The sequence below is a fragment of the Garra rufa genome, chromosome 24, assembly GCF_049309525.1.
Source record: "Garra rufa chromosome 24, GarRuf1.0, whole genome shotgun sequence".
NCBI lineage: Eukaryota > Metazoa > Chordata > Actinopteri > Cypriniformes > Cyprinidae > Garra > Garra rufa.
The window spans coordinates 18,721,700-18,737,308 of record NC_133384.1 but is presented as its reverse complement, the minus strand read 5'-3'; the positions used below and the strand labels follow the sequence as shown (position 1 = coordinate 18,737,308).

General features: G+C 41.5%; 1 protein-coding gene across 1 annotated transcript in view; it reads right to left on the bottom strand.

Moving 5' to 3' along the window:
- Positions 1-15,609, bottom strand: part of tpk1 (thiamin pyrophosphokinase 1) — a 103,045-nt gene that overhangs the window by 39,036 nt on the left and 48,400 nt on the right. Inside the window, exons 7-8 of the mRNA XM_073831239.1 lie at positions 4,287-4,433; positions 302-413 (exon numbers count right to left, since the gene is read on the bottom strand). Of these exons, the coding sequence (XP_073687340.1) occupies positions 302-413; positions 4,287-4,433 (259 nt within the window). The remainder of the gene's footprint in view (positions 1-301; positions 414-4,286; positions 4,434-15,609) is intronic.

The window sequence follows — 15,609 nt, the reverse complement described above, 5'->3', positions numbered from 1 at the left end:
TTAATGAAACGAAATGAACAATTCCAAAGCAAATGCTGTTGAGAAGCTAAAGTACAATGATGTAAATGTGAGCCCCTTTCTAAATCTAGGCCTGACAAACTGCATCAACTGTAACATCAGTGGGAGTTTGCTGGAGATTTGAGCTGTCAGGGGTAATGAATGTCTCCTATCTAGGACAGGCCATGTAAATAGAGCACAGAGGATGGTGCAGACTGGGAGACGGTCCTCTGGGATGTCCATGTGTGTGTGTTTGGTTTTTGAGTGGGTGGACAGACCTGTGGCCTACAGGCGCACGACTTACCCAAGTTCCATTTAAGCCCAGAAGTGGTGGTGAGACAAGGGCTGCCCACAGGAACCAGACTACACCATTTACCTTCCAAGCCAGTGTTTACGTTTAGACAGTGCTGTCTGCCCTGTAAGTGTGAGCAAAAGAGCAGGAGAAGGTCATAGAATGTAATGGGACTCTAGTAGGGGTGAGAAAATAATGACAGAATTTTCATTTTTGGCTGAACTATCCCTTTCAAAATGACAATTCTGTCATTAATTACTCACCCTCATGCCATTCCAAACCCTTAAGACCTTCATCTTCAAATCACAAATGAAGATATTTCTAATGAAATCTTAAAGCTTTCTGACCCTAAACAGACAGCAATGCAATTACCATGTTCAAGGACTAAAACGGAAGTAAGGACATTGTTAAAATGTCTTGCGGTTCTGTTATAATTTCTGTTTTAAAGATGAATGAAGGTCTTACAGATTTGGAACAACATAAGGGTGAGTAATTAAGAACAGAAATTTCATTTTTGGGATGAAATATCCCTATAAATCTGTCTAACGTAAAATGTAGTATGCGAGAACAATCTTAAGTCTGCCAGCTCACTTAGAACCAAATTAGCATTAACCAGTCTTAAAGGAGAAGTTCACTTCCAGAACAAATATTTACACATGATTTACTCATCCACTTGTCATCCAAGATGTTCATGTCTTTCTTTCTTTAGTCGAAAGAAATTATGTTTTTTGAAGAAAACATTTCAGGATTTCTCTCCATATAATGGACTTCTATGGTGCCCGCGAGTTTGAACTCTGAAAAAGCATTTTAAATGCAGCTACAAAGGGCTCTAAATGATCCCAGCCAAGGAAGCTCTTATCTAGCGAAACGATTAGTTATTTTCTAAAACAAATTGACAATTTATACACTTTCTAACCTCAAATGCTTGTCTTATGTAGCTCTGTGTGAACTCTGTGTATTCTGGTTCATGACATTTTCTCCTTCAACTTCAAAATCGTCCTACATCGCTGCAGAAGGACTGACCCAGTGTTTACAAACTGAACGTGCAGAGACTTTACAAAAAGGTCATGTAGGATGATTTTGAAGATGAGGAAGAAAATCAGATTTTTTGACATACCCTAACTGTCTTGAACAAAAACACAGGAAGTACATGCAGAGCTACACAAGACGAGCATTTGAGGTTAAAAAGTATAGAAATTGTCATTTTTAACTAATCACTTTGCTAGATAAGACCTTTCTTCCTTAAAGACCATTTAAACTGGATTTTGGAAGTTCAAACTCACAGGCACCATAGAAGTCCACTATATTGGAGAGAAATCCTGAAATGTTTTCCTTAAAAAACACATCATTTCCTTACGACCGAAGAAAAAAAAAAAGACATGAACATCTTGGATGACAAGGGCATGAGTAAATTATCTGTACATTTTTGTTCTGGAAGTGAACTTCCCCTTTAAACAAGTCTGGGCTAGCTAGCAGTTCTGCAGATTGAAGAAACTGAATAAATCAACTGTCAGAAAAGCTGAATTTTAAAACTTTCTCAGTTCTCATCCCAAACAACAATCGAGTTCAATATTGTGATAATTTTAATAGAGTGGTGTGTTGCCATCTACATGAATTTTAATTTTCACGTGAAATATCCCTTTAAAAATGACAATTCTGTCATTAATAATTACTCACCCTCATGCCGTTCCAAACCCGTAAGACATTTGTTCATACTCAGAACACAAATTAAGATATTTCTAATGAAATCTTAAAGCTCTCTGACCCTAAGTAGACAGCAATGCAATTACCATGTTCAAGGACTAAAACGGAAGTAAGGACATTGTTAAAATGTCTTTTGGTTCTCTTATAATTTCTGTTTTAAAGATGAATGAAGGTCTTACAGATTTGGAACGATATGAGGGTGAGTATAAAGAATTTTAATTTTTGAAAGATCTATCCCTATAAATCTGTCTAAAGTTTCCATATGATTTAGGAATATAAAAAATATAGTATGCGGGAACAATCTTAAATCTGCTAGCTCACTTAGAACCAAAATAGCATTAAACCAACCAGTCTTAAAGGTGAAGTTCACTACCAGAACAAGAATTTACAGATAATGTACTCACCCACTTATCATCCAAGATGTTCATGTCTTTCTTTCTTTAGTCGTATAGAAATTATGTTTTTTGAGGAAAACATTTCAGGATTTCTCTCCATATAATGGATTTCAATGGTGCCCGTGAGTTTGAAATCCCAAAATGCAGTTTAAATGCAGCTTCAAGAGCTCTGACTGATCCCAGCCAAGGAAGAAAAGTCTTATCTAGCAAAACAATCAATTATTTTCTAAAAAAAATGGACATTTTTTATACTTTTTAACCTCAAATGCTTGTCATCTCTAGCTCTGTGTGAACTCTGTGTATTCTGGTTCAAGACAGTTAGGGTATGTTGAAAAACTCACATGTCATTTTCTCCTCCAACTTCAAAATCGTCCTACATCAAATCAACGTTATCTACATCAAATGTCCTTTACAAAAAGGTAAAACAGTGATGTAAGGCGATTTAGAAGTTGGAGAAGAAAATGAGAAGTTTTTCAATATACCCTAACTGTCTTGAACTGGAATACAGGGAGTACACGCAGAGCTATAAGAGACGAGCATTTAAGGTTAAAAAGTATATACATTTTTTTTTTTGAAAATATCCACTTTTTTTCACTAGATAATACCCTTCTTCCTTGGCTGGGATAGTTTAGAGCCCTTTGAAGCTGCACTGAAACTCCATTTTGGAAGTTCAAACTCGGGGGCACCATAAAAGTCCACTATATGAAGAGAAATCCTGAAATGTTTTCCTCAAAAAACATAATTTCTTTACGACCGAAGAAAGAAAGAAATGAACATCTTGGATGACAAATGGGTGAGTAAATTATCTGTACATTTTTGTTCTGGAAGTAAACTTCACCTTTAAACTGGGGCAGCTGGTAGTTCTGCAGACTGAAAAAACTGAAGAAATCATCTGCCAGACAAGCTGAATTTTAAAACATTCTCACCCGCAGAGGCACTGGCAACTCACTATTTGTAATGCTGTTCTCAGCTCTCATCACAAACAATCGAGTTCAATATTGTGATCATTTTTAATTATCACATTTCTAAAGTGGTGTGTTGCCGTCTACATACTTTAAAAGTATGACAAAGCTTGCAAAATGACAGATATGTTTGCAAATTGCCTCAATGTCCCAAGAGTTATTATTAGGGTAATAATTACCACCTATTACATTTGGCAAGTTAGATGCTACATATAGATGTTTTATTTCAATCTAAACATGTATTGTGCAAACTTATTCAAAACTAACTCTAATCTGTCTCTGAAAAGTCAGAAATAGCAGCAAACGAGTGCTGCACAGACAGAAAACTGAATTCATGTTTTATAAGTCGGCTTTATGAGAGTCTGAAGCAGTCAAGGACATCTTTATATAGACTGAGATGCATTCATTTAAATTTCTGGCCCATTACAAGAGCAGATAGATTAAGATTCTCACAATCATCTCAATGTCCTATATTATCTATGAGGCTCAGAGGTTGATTAAATGTTCTCATACAGAATGCAAAGTAATGCAGCCACAGCAATTCTGTAAGGTTTTCTTATTAGTTGAACAAGATCACAACACCTCACCATTCTCCGTACATGTCTGCAAACTTCAAAACAAGGGCTTTTCATGTACTATATACGGTGTTATTGTGCAAATACGAGCTGGTTTGATCTCTAAACCTTTACACATTTATCTCTCACATGCCTTTATTTGCTTTGTATGGTAGTGTTGCATACATCAAGAGCCCTGACCTTTCAAAAGTGCACAAACAGAAAAACAACACAGAAGAGGCAGTAAAGTGTCTCTGCTGTTGTTAATTGCTTAATATCACCATTGATCATTAAGTGCTGCAATCAGGATGTCAAAAGCACACAAGTGCAAACACTGATTAGTATATGCAAATGAGAAAGAGAAAGAGAGAGAAGTGTTTACCTCTTGGAGGAGGACAGCCAGAGAACGGTCTTGTATAACCAGCACAGGCAAATCGGTTATCTTCTGGGCATGAAACAAGGTCTCCACTGTGGCCATGATCTGGTCAAAGCGGCCTCCAAGACCACCCAGGGTTACAATGGTGTCTATCTGCAAAAAAATGGTAGATGAGTAACAAAAAAAATTAACTAACCACTGAATAAACACATTTACAGATGAATGAGTGGTTGTGTTAGCAAAGCAGCGGAGAAACTGCAGGACAGATGTTCTTAAAGTGCAGTTGCACAAACAAATGAACAAACAAACAAGTGGGCAAATGAACAAACAAATGATTTTGGTAACACTTTAGTAAAGGGCCCAATTCACACTGTTAACTGGTTACTTATTAGCATGCATATTACCAGCATATTGGCTGTTTATTAGTACACTGTAAAAACAAATTCACCAGATTCAACTTAAATACCTAAGTTCAGCAGCTGCCTTAAAATTTTAAGTTAAATCAGCTTAAAACTACAAGTCATTTTAACTTATTACAATAAAATGAGTTGATTTAACTGGTGAGTTGAAATTACTTAAGTTGATTTAACTTAACATTTTAAGGCAGCTGCTAAACTTAAGTTTTTAAGTTGAAAATGGTGAAAACTTTTTACAGTGTACTTATAAAGCACATATATTCTGCATGATCATATTCTACATCCGCAATCCTACCCAATATCTAAACTTAACTACCTTACTAACTATTACCAAGCAGCAAATTAGGAGTTTATTGCGGCAAAAGTCATAATAAATGGTTTGTTAATAGCGACAGTTGGACCTTAAAATAAAGTGTGACCACACTTTCATAAAGTGCTACTGCACCAACAAATTAGCAAACACATGAATCAACAAACAAACAAAGTAGTGCAAGCAAAGAAATGTGCATTGATTCTTCATAGTTATTTTAAAAGTGCTAATGCAAATGTTTTAAATGTGCTATTGCACAAACAAATTAATGAACAAAGTGGGCAAATGAGCAAACAAACAACCAAACAGACAAATGAACGAACAAACAATTTTTTATGCAACACTAAATGAATGAATGAACAAACAGATGAATGAGTGAACAAATCAGCAGAGAAACTGCAGGATAAATGTTCTTAAAATGCTATTGCAAATGAACAAACAAACAAACAAAGTGAGCAAAGAAACAAACAAATTAACATATGGATAAACAAGCATTTTTTTTATGTAACTCCATGTACTACATGTAATGTACTAATGTACCAACAAATGAATGAATGAGCAAACAAATGAATCAACAAACAACCAAACAAACAAATTAATTAGTATGTGTGTAAGCTGTGGGCATTGACTCCTTACACAATGCCAGAATAAATGTTTTAAACATGCTACTGCTCCAACAAATGGATAAACGAACAATTGAGAAAGTGCACAAACAAACAAATTAACAAATAAAAACAAACAATTGTTTTTATGTAACTTCAAACTAATGAATGAACAGATGAATGAGTGAACAAATCAGCAGAGAAACTGCAGGATAGATGTTCTTAAAGCCCTGTTACACAAACAAATGAACAAACAAACAAGCAAACAAACAATCAATTGTTTGTATGTAACTTCAAATGAATGAATGAACAGATGAACAAGTGAACAAATGAGTGATTGTGTTAGCAAAGCAGCAGAGAAACCGCAGGATAGATGTTCTAAAAGCGCTGTTACACAAACAAATGAACAAACAAACAAGCAAACAAACAAACAATTGTTTTTACATAACTTCAAATGAATGAATGAACAGATGAACGAGTGAACAAATGAGTGATTGTGTTAGCAAGGGCTGTTGCACAAACAAATTAACAAATGACATAACAAACAATTTTTGTAACTCCAGGATAAATGCTCTATATTTTCATAAAGTGCTACAGCACCAACAAATGAAAAAACAAATGAATCAACAAACAAACAAATTAATAGTGTGTGTGTAAGCTAAATCACTGTGCATTGAAAAGTGGTAACGCACCAACAAATGAACAAATGAATGAACAAACAAACGAAACAACAAACAACTTATTAAACAAACAAATTCATTATTATGTGCGCAAATGAGGGATCGTGTTAGCAAAGCAGCAGAGAAACGGATAGATGTTCCTAAAGTGCTGTTACACAAACAAATGAACAAACAAACAAGTGAGCAAACGAACAAACAAACAAATTAACAAATGAATAAGCAAACAATTGTTTATGTAACTCCAAACTAATGAATAAACAGATGATTGAGAGAACAAATGAGTGATTGTGTTAGCAAAGCAGCAGAGAAAAGTGCACCAACAAATAAACAAGCAAATAAACAAACAAATGATTCAACAAACTAATTACTTAGCATGTGTGAAAGCTGTGGACAAAAAAATCTTTAGACAACAGCAGAATAAATGTTAGATGTGCTATTACACCAACAAGTAAATGAACGAACAAGTGAGCAAGCAAACAAACAAACAAATTAACAAATGAATAAACAAACAATTTTGTTTATGAAACTCCAAACGAATTAATAAACGGATGATTAAGTGAACAAATGAGTGATTGTGTTAGCAAAGCAGCAGAGAAACTGCAGGACAGATGTTCTTAAAGTGCTGTTACACAAACAAATGCACAAATGACTGAACAAACAATTTTTGTAACTCCAAGATAAATGCTCTCTTTTTTCATAAAGTTCTACTGCACCAACAAATAAACGAACAAAGAAATAAATAAACAAACAAATTAATTAGTATGTGTGCACGCTGTAGAAATAGATTCTTTACACATTACCAGAATAAATGTTTTAAATGTGCTACTGCACTAACAAGTGAATAAAGGAACAAGTGAGCAAACTAACAAACAAATTAATAAATGAACGAACAAACAATGTTTTAATGTAACTTCAAACGAATGAGTGAACAAATGAGTGATTGTGATAGCAACGCAGCAGAGAAACCTGTATGTTCTTAAAGTGCTGTTGCACAAACAAATGAACAAACAAACAAGTGAGCAAACAAACAAAAACAAACTAACAAATGAACGAACAAACAAATTATTATTTTTTTAAACTCCAGGATAAATCCAATTTTTTTCATAAAGTGCTATTGCAAGAACAAATCAACGAATGAACAAACAAACAAACAAATGAATCAACAAACAAACAAGCAAACAAACAAATGAATTACTATGTCTACAAGCTATGGACAAAGATTCTTTACACAATGCCAGAATGAATGTTTTAAATGTGCTAATGTACCAACAAATGAATGAACGAAAAAAGTGAGCAAACTAACAAATGAATGTAACTCCAAACAAATTAATAAACAGATGAATTGATTGCAATTGTTGAACAAACAAATAACTGAGCAAGCGAATTAACAAATGATTTCAGGACAAGTGCTCTGTTTTTCATTAATTTGTAGTATTTTTCACCAACAAAGGAACAAACAAACAAATTAATTAGTGTGTGTGTAAGCAAATCAGCATACATCGATTCTTCATGCGGTAATGTTTTAAAAGTGCTAATGCACCAACAAATGAACAAACAAACAAATTAATTAGTATGTGTGTAAGCTGTGGACATAGATTATTTGCCAAAAATAAATGTTTTAAATGTGCTACTGCACCAACAAATGAATGAATAAACAAACAAACGAATAAATTCATGAATGAACAAACAAATCAGCAATTGTTGAAAAAAAGCAGTGGATTACTATGTTACTCACAAACAAATAAAGGAATGGACAAAGAAATGAATGAATTAACAGAGGATTTAGCAAACAGGCTAAAAATTGAGTGATTGTGGGAGCGAAAATGTACATTAAGATGATTTTATGCAACTCCATGTAGAATGTTCTAAAATTAACAAACAATCAAACAAACAAACAACAAATGAATGAATGAACAAATGAATAAATTAATAGACAAACAAATCAGAGATTGTGAGAGCAAAGTAGTGGATAAAGCTTATTTACGTAATCCTAGAATAAATATTTTAAAAGTGCTGTTGCTTCAACAAACGAATACACACAGAAACGAATGAATGACTGAACGAACAGACAAACAAATGAGCGACTGTGAGACGTAGATTCTGCAAGTTGATGATAAATGTTCTAAAAGTGCTTTTGCAAAGTTGCACCATAGCTTTTTCCTTCCAACTGCAGCCAAAAATTATGTCCTTCTTCGCTAAACAACAGAGTCATACATTATGGAAAGTATTCCGAGGGAACAGTGCGGACTGGAAAACGTTGACTTGGCAGAATGTCTTTGATATTTGCTCCCGGGACCATTTGTCTGAATACTGCAATGTACCCATCACCCTGTGAGATCCAACAACTCTACGTGACAAAAAACTCTTTAAAATGCACAGAGGGTAATCAACACTTCACTGCCAGCCCCCACTGGCTCATTTAAATAGCGGGACTTATGAGACATCTGACACATAAATTGTTCATGTTACAGTGCCTCTGTAATTATGTGGACTGATTGCAAAACTTTTCTTTAAAAAACGAAGCAGAAATGATGATATGTTCGCAACTTGTACTTGGAGTCTGAGGTCAAAGTATGTCTTCACATTACCTGCAAAGTCTAATATGGCAGTACTTTTTAGCCATTTTTATAATCATTGGAATAATGTCTGGTCCACTTTGCAACTAAGAGTGTGTTCACACTTGACATGTTTGGTTCGATGAAAACAAACTCTGCTGCGATTGCTCTGTTAGTGCGATTCATTTGAGTATCCGAACCCTGGTGCGCACCAAACAAACTTTGTGCAGTTTGATTGAAATGTGAACGTGACACAGACCAAATACCAGGGCTCTAGACTAACTTTTTGCACTGGTTGCACTGGTGCGCCTAACTTTTTTTCTTAGGTGCACCAGCACAAAAGTTAGGTGCACCCAAATTTTCAACCGCATCACATTTAACACCGGAGATTTACAAGTGTTCGCAATTTGCACAGACGTCTTTTTTTCAATGTATCTGCGATGACTCCTATAAATTGGGCGCACACGACATCATTGCTGTACGTCGGGTTTACGTTCAAGCCATTTTTCTTCATAAGAATTATTTCGGACTTGAATTTAGTGAAGGGAAGTTACCCCTTCAGTCGAATCACTTCGACGTTACATTGGGATCTCGCTTGAGAGACCGATCATCTCTGAGCCTTATATTAAAAAAGGCCAATTGCAAATTGGCGAGTGGACGTGCGCGCTGGCCACTCCCCCGTACATACGGGTATATAAGATGGCGGCGCGCATCACTCAAACAGACTTTTGCTTTCAGAGCCTTCATGCTCAAGCCTTCTGCTTCTCCGAAAAAGAAGAAAACTTCACGTTCCTGCTGCTGCTCTTCTCTGCTGGTGTGTGCCGATCGAATAAGAGACAATCTACTGAAAGAGTGAATTTCTCGGCGCCGCCAGCGGGGTCCCGTGGGCGGCCGTTTTCACGGCCACAAAAAGCCTCCCTGCTCTCCAGCGAGCAGGCCCCATTGAGTGCACAGTGGTGCCGCGGTTTCCTCCCTGGGCAGACCGGGACTAAAAGAGTAATTTCTCACGGCCGTGTAAAGACGTTCTTTTCAGAATGGCTTTCCGGCCGTGCGCTTCTGGGTGCGGCAGTTACCTCACCTCTCTGGACGGACATGAAAGCTGCTTCACATGTCTGGGCCCCGAACATGCTGAAGCAGCTTTCATGGATGGTTCATGCGTTCATTGCGAAAGCATGACCATGGGTATGTTGAGGACTCGCCGCTCGCTCGCGGGCAGGCCCCCCTTCGCGCCCCACGGCCGGCGAAGTTTTCCCGCCGCTGTGGCGAGGCACGAGGGGGAATTTCAAGTCACGGTGCTGAACGTTCCGCCGGCCCCAAAAGCCCTGCGGTCTTCCGCCCACCAGCATACCCCCGGTATGGGCGTCGGAGGCAGACTCCGAGCTCTCGGCTATGCTCCTCCGAGCCGCCAGGGGGATCGGTCTGGAGGTTACTCCATCGCCCTCGGCCGATCCTTCTCGGCTGGACGACTGGTTCCTGGGGAGGGCTCCGGCGGCACCGCCTCGCCCCCCCCCCCCCCGGTGCCATTCTTCCCTGAGGTGCACGAGGAGCTGGTTAAGACCTGGCGGGTGCCTTTTTCATCTCGCCTGCTGCCCAGCTCCTCTCCCTTCGCCCAGCAGTTCTCGGCAGTCCAGAGACAGACGGAGGCGATTAAACACATCTTGCCCTGCCGCGAAGCTTCCATCCCGCCGCCGGAGGCACCGCCTCCGCCTGCACGTCACCGAGGGCGCCCCCCTGCGGCCGCAACATCCACAGCTCTGCCCCCCGCGGAGGCCCGCAAGCGCAGAGCCAGCCGCAGGAGAGTGGCGCCGCCCGCGACACAGGGACCGGCCCGAAACACCCGCAAGAAAACTGCGAAACGTCCCTGACGCGGGCCTCCAGAGGTGATTGAGACTGCTCTTTAGGGGATACTAACATCTACGCTCCCCGCTCCCGGTGGAGGGCCGGGGGCCACTGTGTACTTCAATGCTGCCGTCGGCCCATTGGTCGACGGTACCCACATTTTCTCAAAAAAAGCAAATTTCTCACCTCTGGCTTCGGCCTCGAGTTTCCTTCCTGAGCAGCACTTACACTCCTCGGAACCAGACTCGCGGCCGGCCTTCGCCAGCGCGGGATCCAGGGAAGAAGTTAAGCACTGCTTAGCGCAGTTAGACACTTCTCCAGGACGTTCATCCTTCTGGGTTTTGTCCCTTCTGCGGTCTGCTCCGGGGATCGAGCACTTCAGCGTGAGGTGCTTCCATTTGGCCAGTCCCCCTCCTTCCTGCCTTCTTTAGGCCATGGGAGCTCTCCTGTCCCCTCTTCGGCAGACAGCAATTCGCATCATCAACCGTCTCTTCGACTGGTGCTTTACGCAGCCCACTCGTGAGTTCCATTGTGCGAATACAGGGACCTGGTGCTTCGGCACCCCCGCCATCTGGTCCTTCAGGCCAACCGAGGGGATTCGTTTCCTCGGTCGGGAGCCCGACTCGGTCCACAAGACAGCCCGCCTTACTACCTAGAGCATGCAGTCAGTGCTGTAGTCCCTGAGTCAATCAGGCACAATACAGCGGTCCCTCTCAAAATCCAGAGGCTCCTGGGGCACATGTCAGCTTTAGCCGCTTAAGAGCCGCTAAGCTTGTTTCATGTGAGACTGCTTCAGCACGATCGAGTCCCATGATGGGCATGGCATCTCGGCTCACTCCGGACTGGAGTTTTCCCGCAGTATGGCCGACAAGCCAGCCCGTGGCTTACCACGGGTTGGGTTGCCATGTACGACAGAGGCTTACAACCTCCCCATCTGCTCCCATGGAGTCCAACGTGGCAGATTTTGCTACTTGCCATTCACTGGAAGCAGGAAAACTCAACCGTGCAGCTAGTTTGGAGTATATCGGTAGGCCAGCCACATCCGCTCGTCTTCCGATTCCTCCCATTGCCAGCTGCCTATTTCAGAGTAACACTGGCACACAGCTGACCTCCGGGGCCCAAGTACGCCCTTCCCCAGCGAGCCTCCTTGCACAGACACTGTGCAAGTCCAGGGAGGACGAGGAGTAAGTCTGTTGGTTGCGCTACAGGAATGGCCCACCTGGACTTAGGTCTTAGTAACCATTCCCTCGCGGCAGTCCCTCCCTGTAAGGGCACGGATTGACACCCTAGACCTTTCCGGCCTCCCAGGCCGTGATAGAAACTATCTCTCGGTACCTAGCTCCCTTAACTAGGCTGGCTTACGCACTGAGATGAGGTCTATTTGCTGGCGTTCCTCTCGCTGAAAGGACCCACAGAGATACACGATTGCAGTAATGCTTCCTTTCCTGCAGGAGAGTCGGAGCGCAGGCTGTCCCCTCGACTCTCCGAATATATGCCGCCGCTTAGCCGCATATCACATGCAGTAGATGGAGCAAAGTAGGTAAGCATCCACTGGTCGTGAGGCTCCACAGAGGTGCCCAGACAGCACCTCATACCCTCTTGGGACCCCCCCGTCGCCCCCAGGGCCGCGAGGCGCTCCATTTTCAGCCACTGGCCTCAGTCGAGCTAGAATTCCTGTCATTTAGACAGCGCTCCTGACTGCCCTGGCTTCCATCAAGAGGATAGAAGACCTACAAGCTTTCTCTGTCAGCGGAGCGTGTCTAGAAATTCGGGCCCGGCGCTCTCACGTTACAACCTGAGACCCCGGCCCGGTTATTGTGCCCAAGGTTCCCACCACGCCTTTCCGCGATCAGGTGTTGAACCTGCAAGCTCTGCCCTGGAGGAGGCAGACCCAGTCTTGCGATGTTGTGTCTATAAATATGTGAAATCACTCGGCACTTCAGGCGCACCGAGCAGCTTATCTGCTTCGGGGTTCAGCAGAAAGAGAATGCTGTCCCCAAACTGAGGTTGGCTCATTGGGTGGTAGATGCCATCTCCCTGTTATACTCAGGGACCTCACTAGCAGATGTCTGAGAGCTGCGGGCTGGGCGACACCTATACCTTCGCTAGGTTCTACAACCTCTGCGTAGAGGCCGTCCTCCCGTGTCCTAACATAAGGACTTACAGGTGAGCGGGAGACCGGCTGGTGTCGGTTTGCTGCGCCATTCCCACGTGGATCCGTGCGCTATTTCCCAGGATGTAGCCCCTTGGTGAACCCTGGGTCCTCCATGCCCCACAGTCAGGGCTAGGCGCGTAGTAGCCCTACACTGTGATCCTGCCTGGGTCTCCTTCGCCCCGCAGGTTGTGGCTATACCTTTCATTATTCCAGCGGAAGATTCCGCTGTTTCCCTCGTGTATCCCTAAAAACCCTTACGGATATATTGAATTATTCTCATTTCCACATGTAAAAAATTTCAGAGGGGACACTTGAGCAGTGCATTTATCGCGGCATGTAATGATGCATTGTGTTTTTTTAGCGTTTCAATTCTAAATGTATTAGAACCAGTCACAAATGCACTACTGCCGGCCATGGTCTTCCCACACTCTTTACAGTAAATACAGTGCATTATATTATCGGCTTTACTGTATCTTAGCCAGGGAAACTGGTCAAGCCACTCTTTTTGAAATGTATACACTTTACCTTTTTTAATTTCAGTGGGCTCGGACTCGATCGTATGTGGCTCATTATCTAATGCCGTCTCCGGACCAGGGCTTGCTATAACTTGGGAGGTTGATGGCTCCGTGTCAGAGCATTGGTTATGATTTTCGGACGGTTTAGGCCCTAACTTAACATTCTTAACGAAAAAGCTGTTAATCGTTCTTTTCATCTTCTCTCATAATCCGCGGCTATATCCACTGTTTACCTGATGGGCTACTCACCTCTCTCTGTCTGACCGCATCACATGCATTTTCAAACGTACACACACGTACAGGAATATCTGGACCACGGCCAATTTCGGGTTCCGGGTTCCGCCCTTCACTATCTCTGATTGGTTTAGACCACGATATGGGCCTAATGTGTGTCTGTTGTTGAACAACAGGGAGACTTTAAGAGTCACAGAGTTTCGTTTTTTTCCCCCTCGAACAGCTGGTCGCACCGGTGCAACCTTTGATTTTTTTTAGTCGCACCATTGAGAAATTAGGTCGCACTCTAGAGCCCTGAAATACTTAAGTTCACTTTCAGAACAAAAATATACGGATAATGTACTCACCCCATTGTCATCCAAGATGTTCATGTCTATCTTTCTTCAGTCGTAAGGAAATTATGTTTTTTGAGGTCGTAAGGAAATTATGTTTTTTGAGGAAAACATTGCAGGATTTCTCTCCATATAATGGACTTCTATGGTGCCCCCGAGTTTGAACTTCCAAAATGCAGTTTCAAATGGCTCTAAACGATCATAGCCAAGGAAAGAAGGGTCTTGTCTAGCAAAACGATAAGATAAGACCCTTTTTTCTTGGCTGGGATCATTTAGGGCCCTTTGAAGCTGCATTAAAACTGCATTTGGAAGTTCAAACTCGGGGGCACCACAGAAGTCCATTATATGGAGAAAAATCCTAAAATGTTTTCCTCAAAAAACATAATTTCCTTACGACTGAAGAAAGAAAGACATGAACACACGCATCACTACGCCTTTAGGTTCGGTATCTTTAGGTTCGCTGTCAAAAATGTCAGTGTGAACACTAAGCGGACCAGGACCAAATGTATCATTTTCCTTTTTGGTCTGGACCAAATGAACCTAACAAACTAAACTACAAGTGTGACCACACCCTTATTCTGTCCAATTACTGCTTAAGCAACCACAATTCCGTCTTGCCGTTTTTGGTGTGCAACAGTCCACTATGTCGATGGACGCTCTGTTGGTGCATCGTCTCAGGCTGAAACCAACAAACTGGAGTCAACACTTTAAAACAAGCAGATAGATAAATATTTTAATAGCTGTTATTCGTGTAGACATCCAAAGACTGACAGAGAGTCACTCGTTACTTCAGTGACCTTCAGCGCCAAGATTATTCACTTTTAGAAGTGTTACTTGTCTTTTGTGAGAGCTTGAAGACACAAAAGGTAGCTCTGAGATGCAGAGGTGAATATAAACACAATAGGAAGAAGCAAGAAGGCCATAGTATGCATATAGATTGAGCTTGAGGCTCGTATATTGGTAAAACTCTGGAGTGTCTGTGACGGTGATGGGCATCTCTGTGAGGACCAACAGACAGTCTGACAAGCCTGGAGCTCAGGCTGGGGTTTAGAGGAGGAGGAGCAGACACACACACACACACACACACACACACACACACAGACACACAGACACACAGACACACAGACACACAGACACACAGACACACACACACACACACACACACACACACACACACACACACACACACACACACACACACACACACACACACACACACACACACACACACACACACACACACACAATATCCATACAAAACCTCTCTGACAGCTCCTGGAGGATGTGAATTCACACTGAAGCTGAGGTGTGAGCTCACCTTTTATGTTTGACAGGTATAAAAAAAGCGAGTGAGAATGAAACCGCTATCCTTCCAACTCAGTTTTCACAATGAACCTGAGTTCCACTTTTCTTACTATTGTAATGTACTCATCTCAATACTTTTGTGTTTTGGTACACATATTCCTACATTCCAGTGTGACAGAGTAACACACTTTGATACGGAGTCACAAAGGCTCTGTTTAAAGGGTTAGTTCCCACAAAAATGAAAACTCTCATTAATTACTCACCATCATGCCTTTCTAAACCCATAAGACCTTTGTTTGTTAATGTCTATGCAGAGTCAGAAAGCTTTCGGATTTCATCAAAAATATCTTAATTTGTGTTCTGAAGATGAACAAAGGTCTTACGGG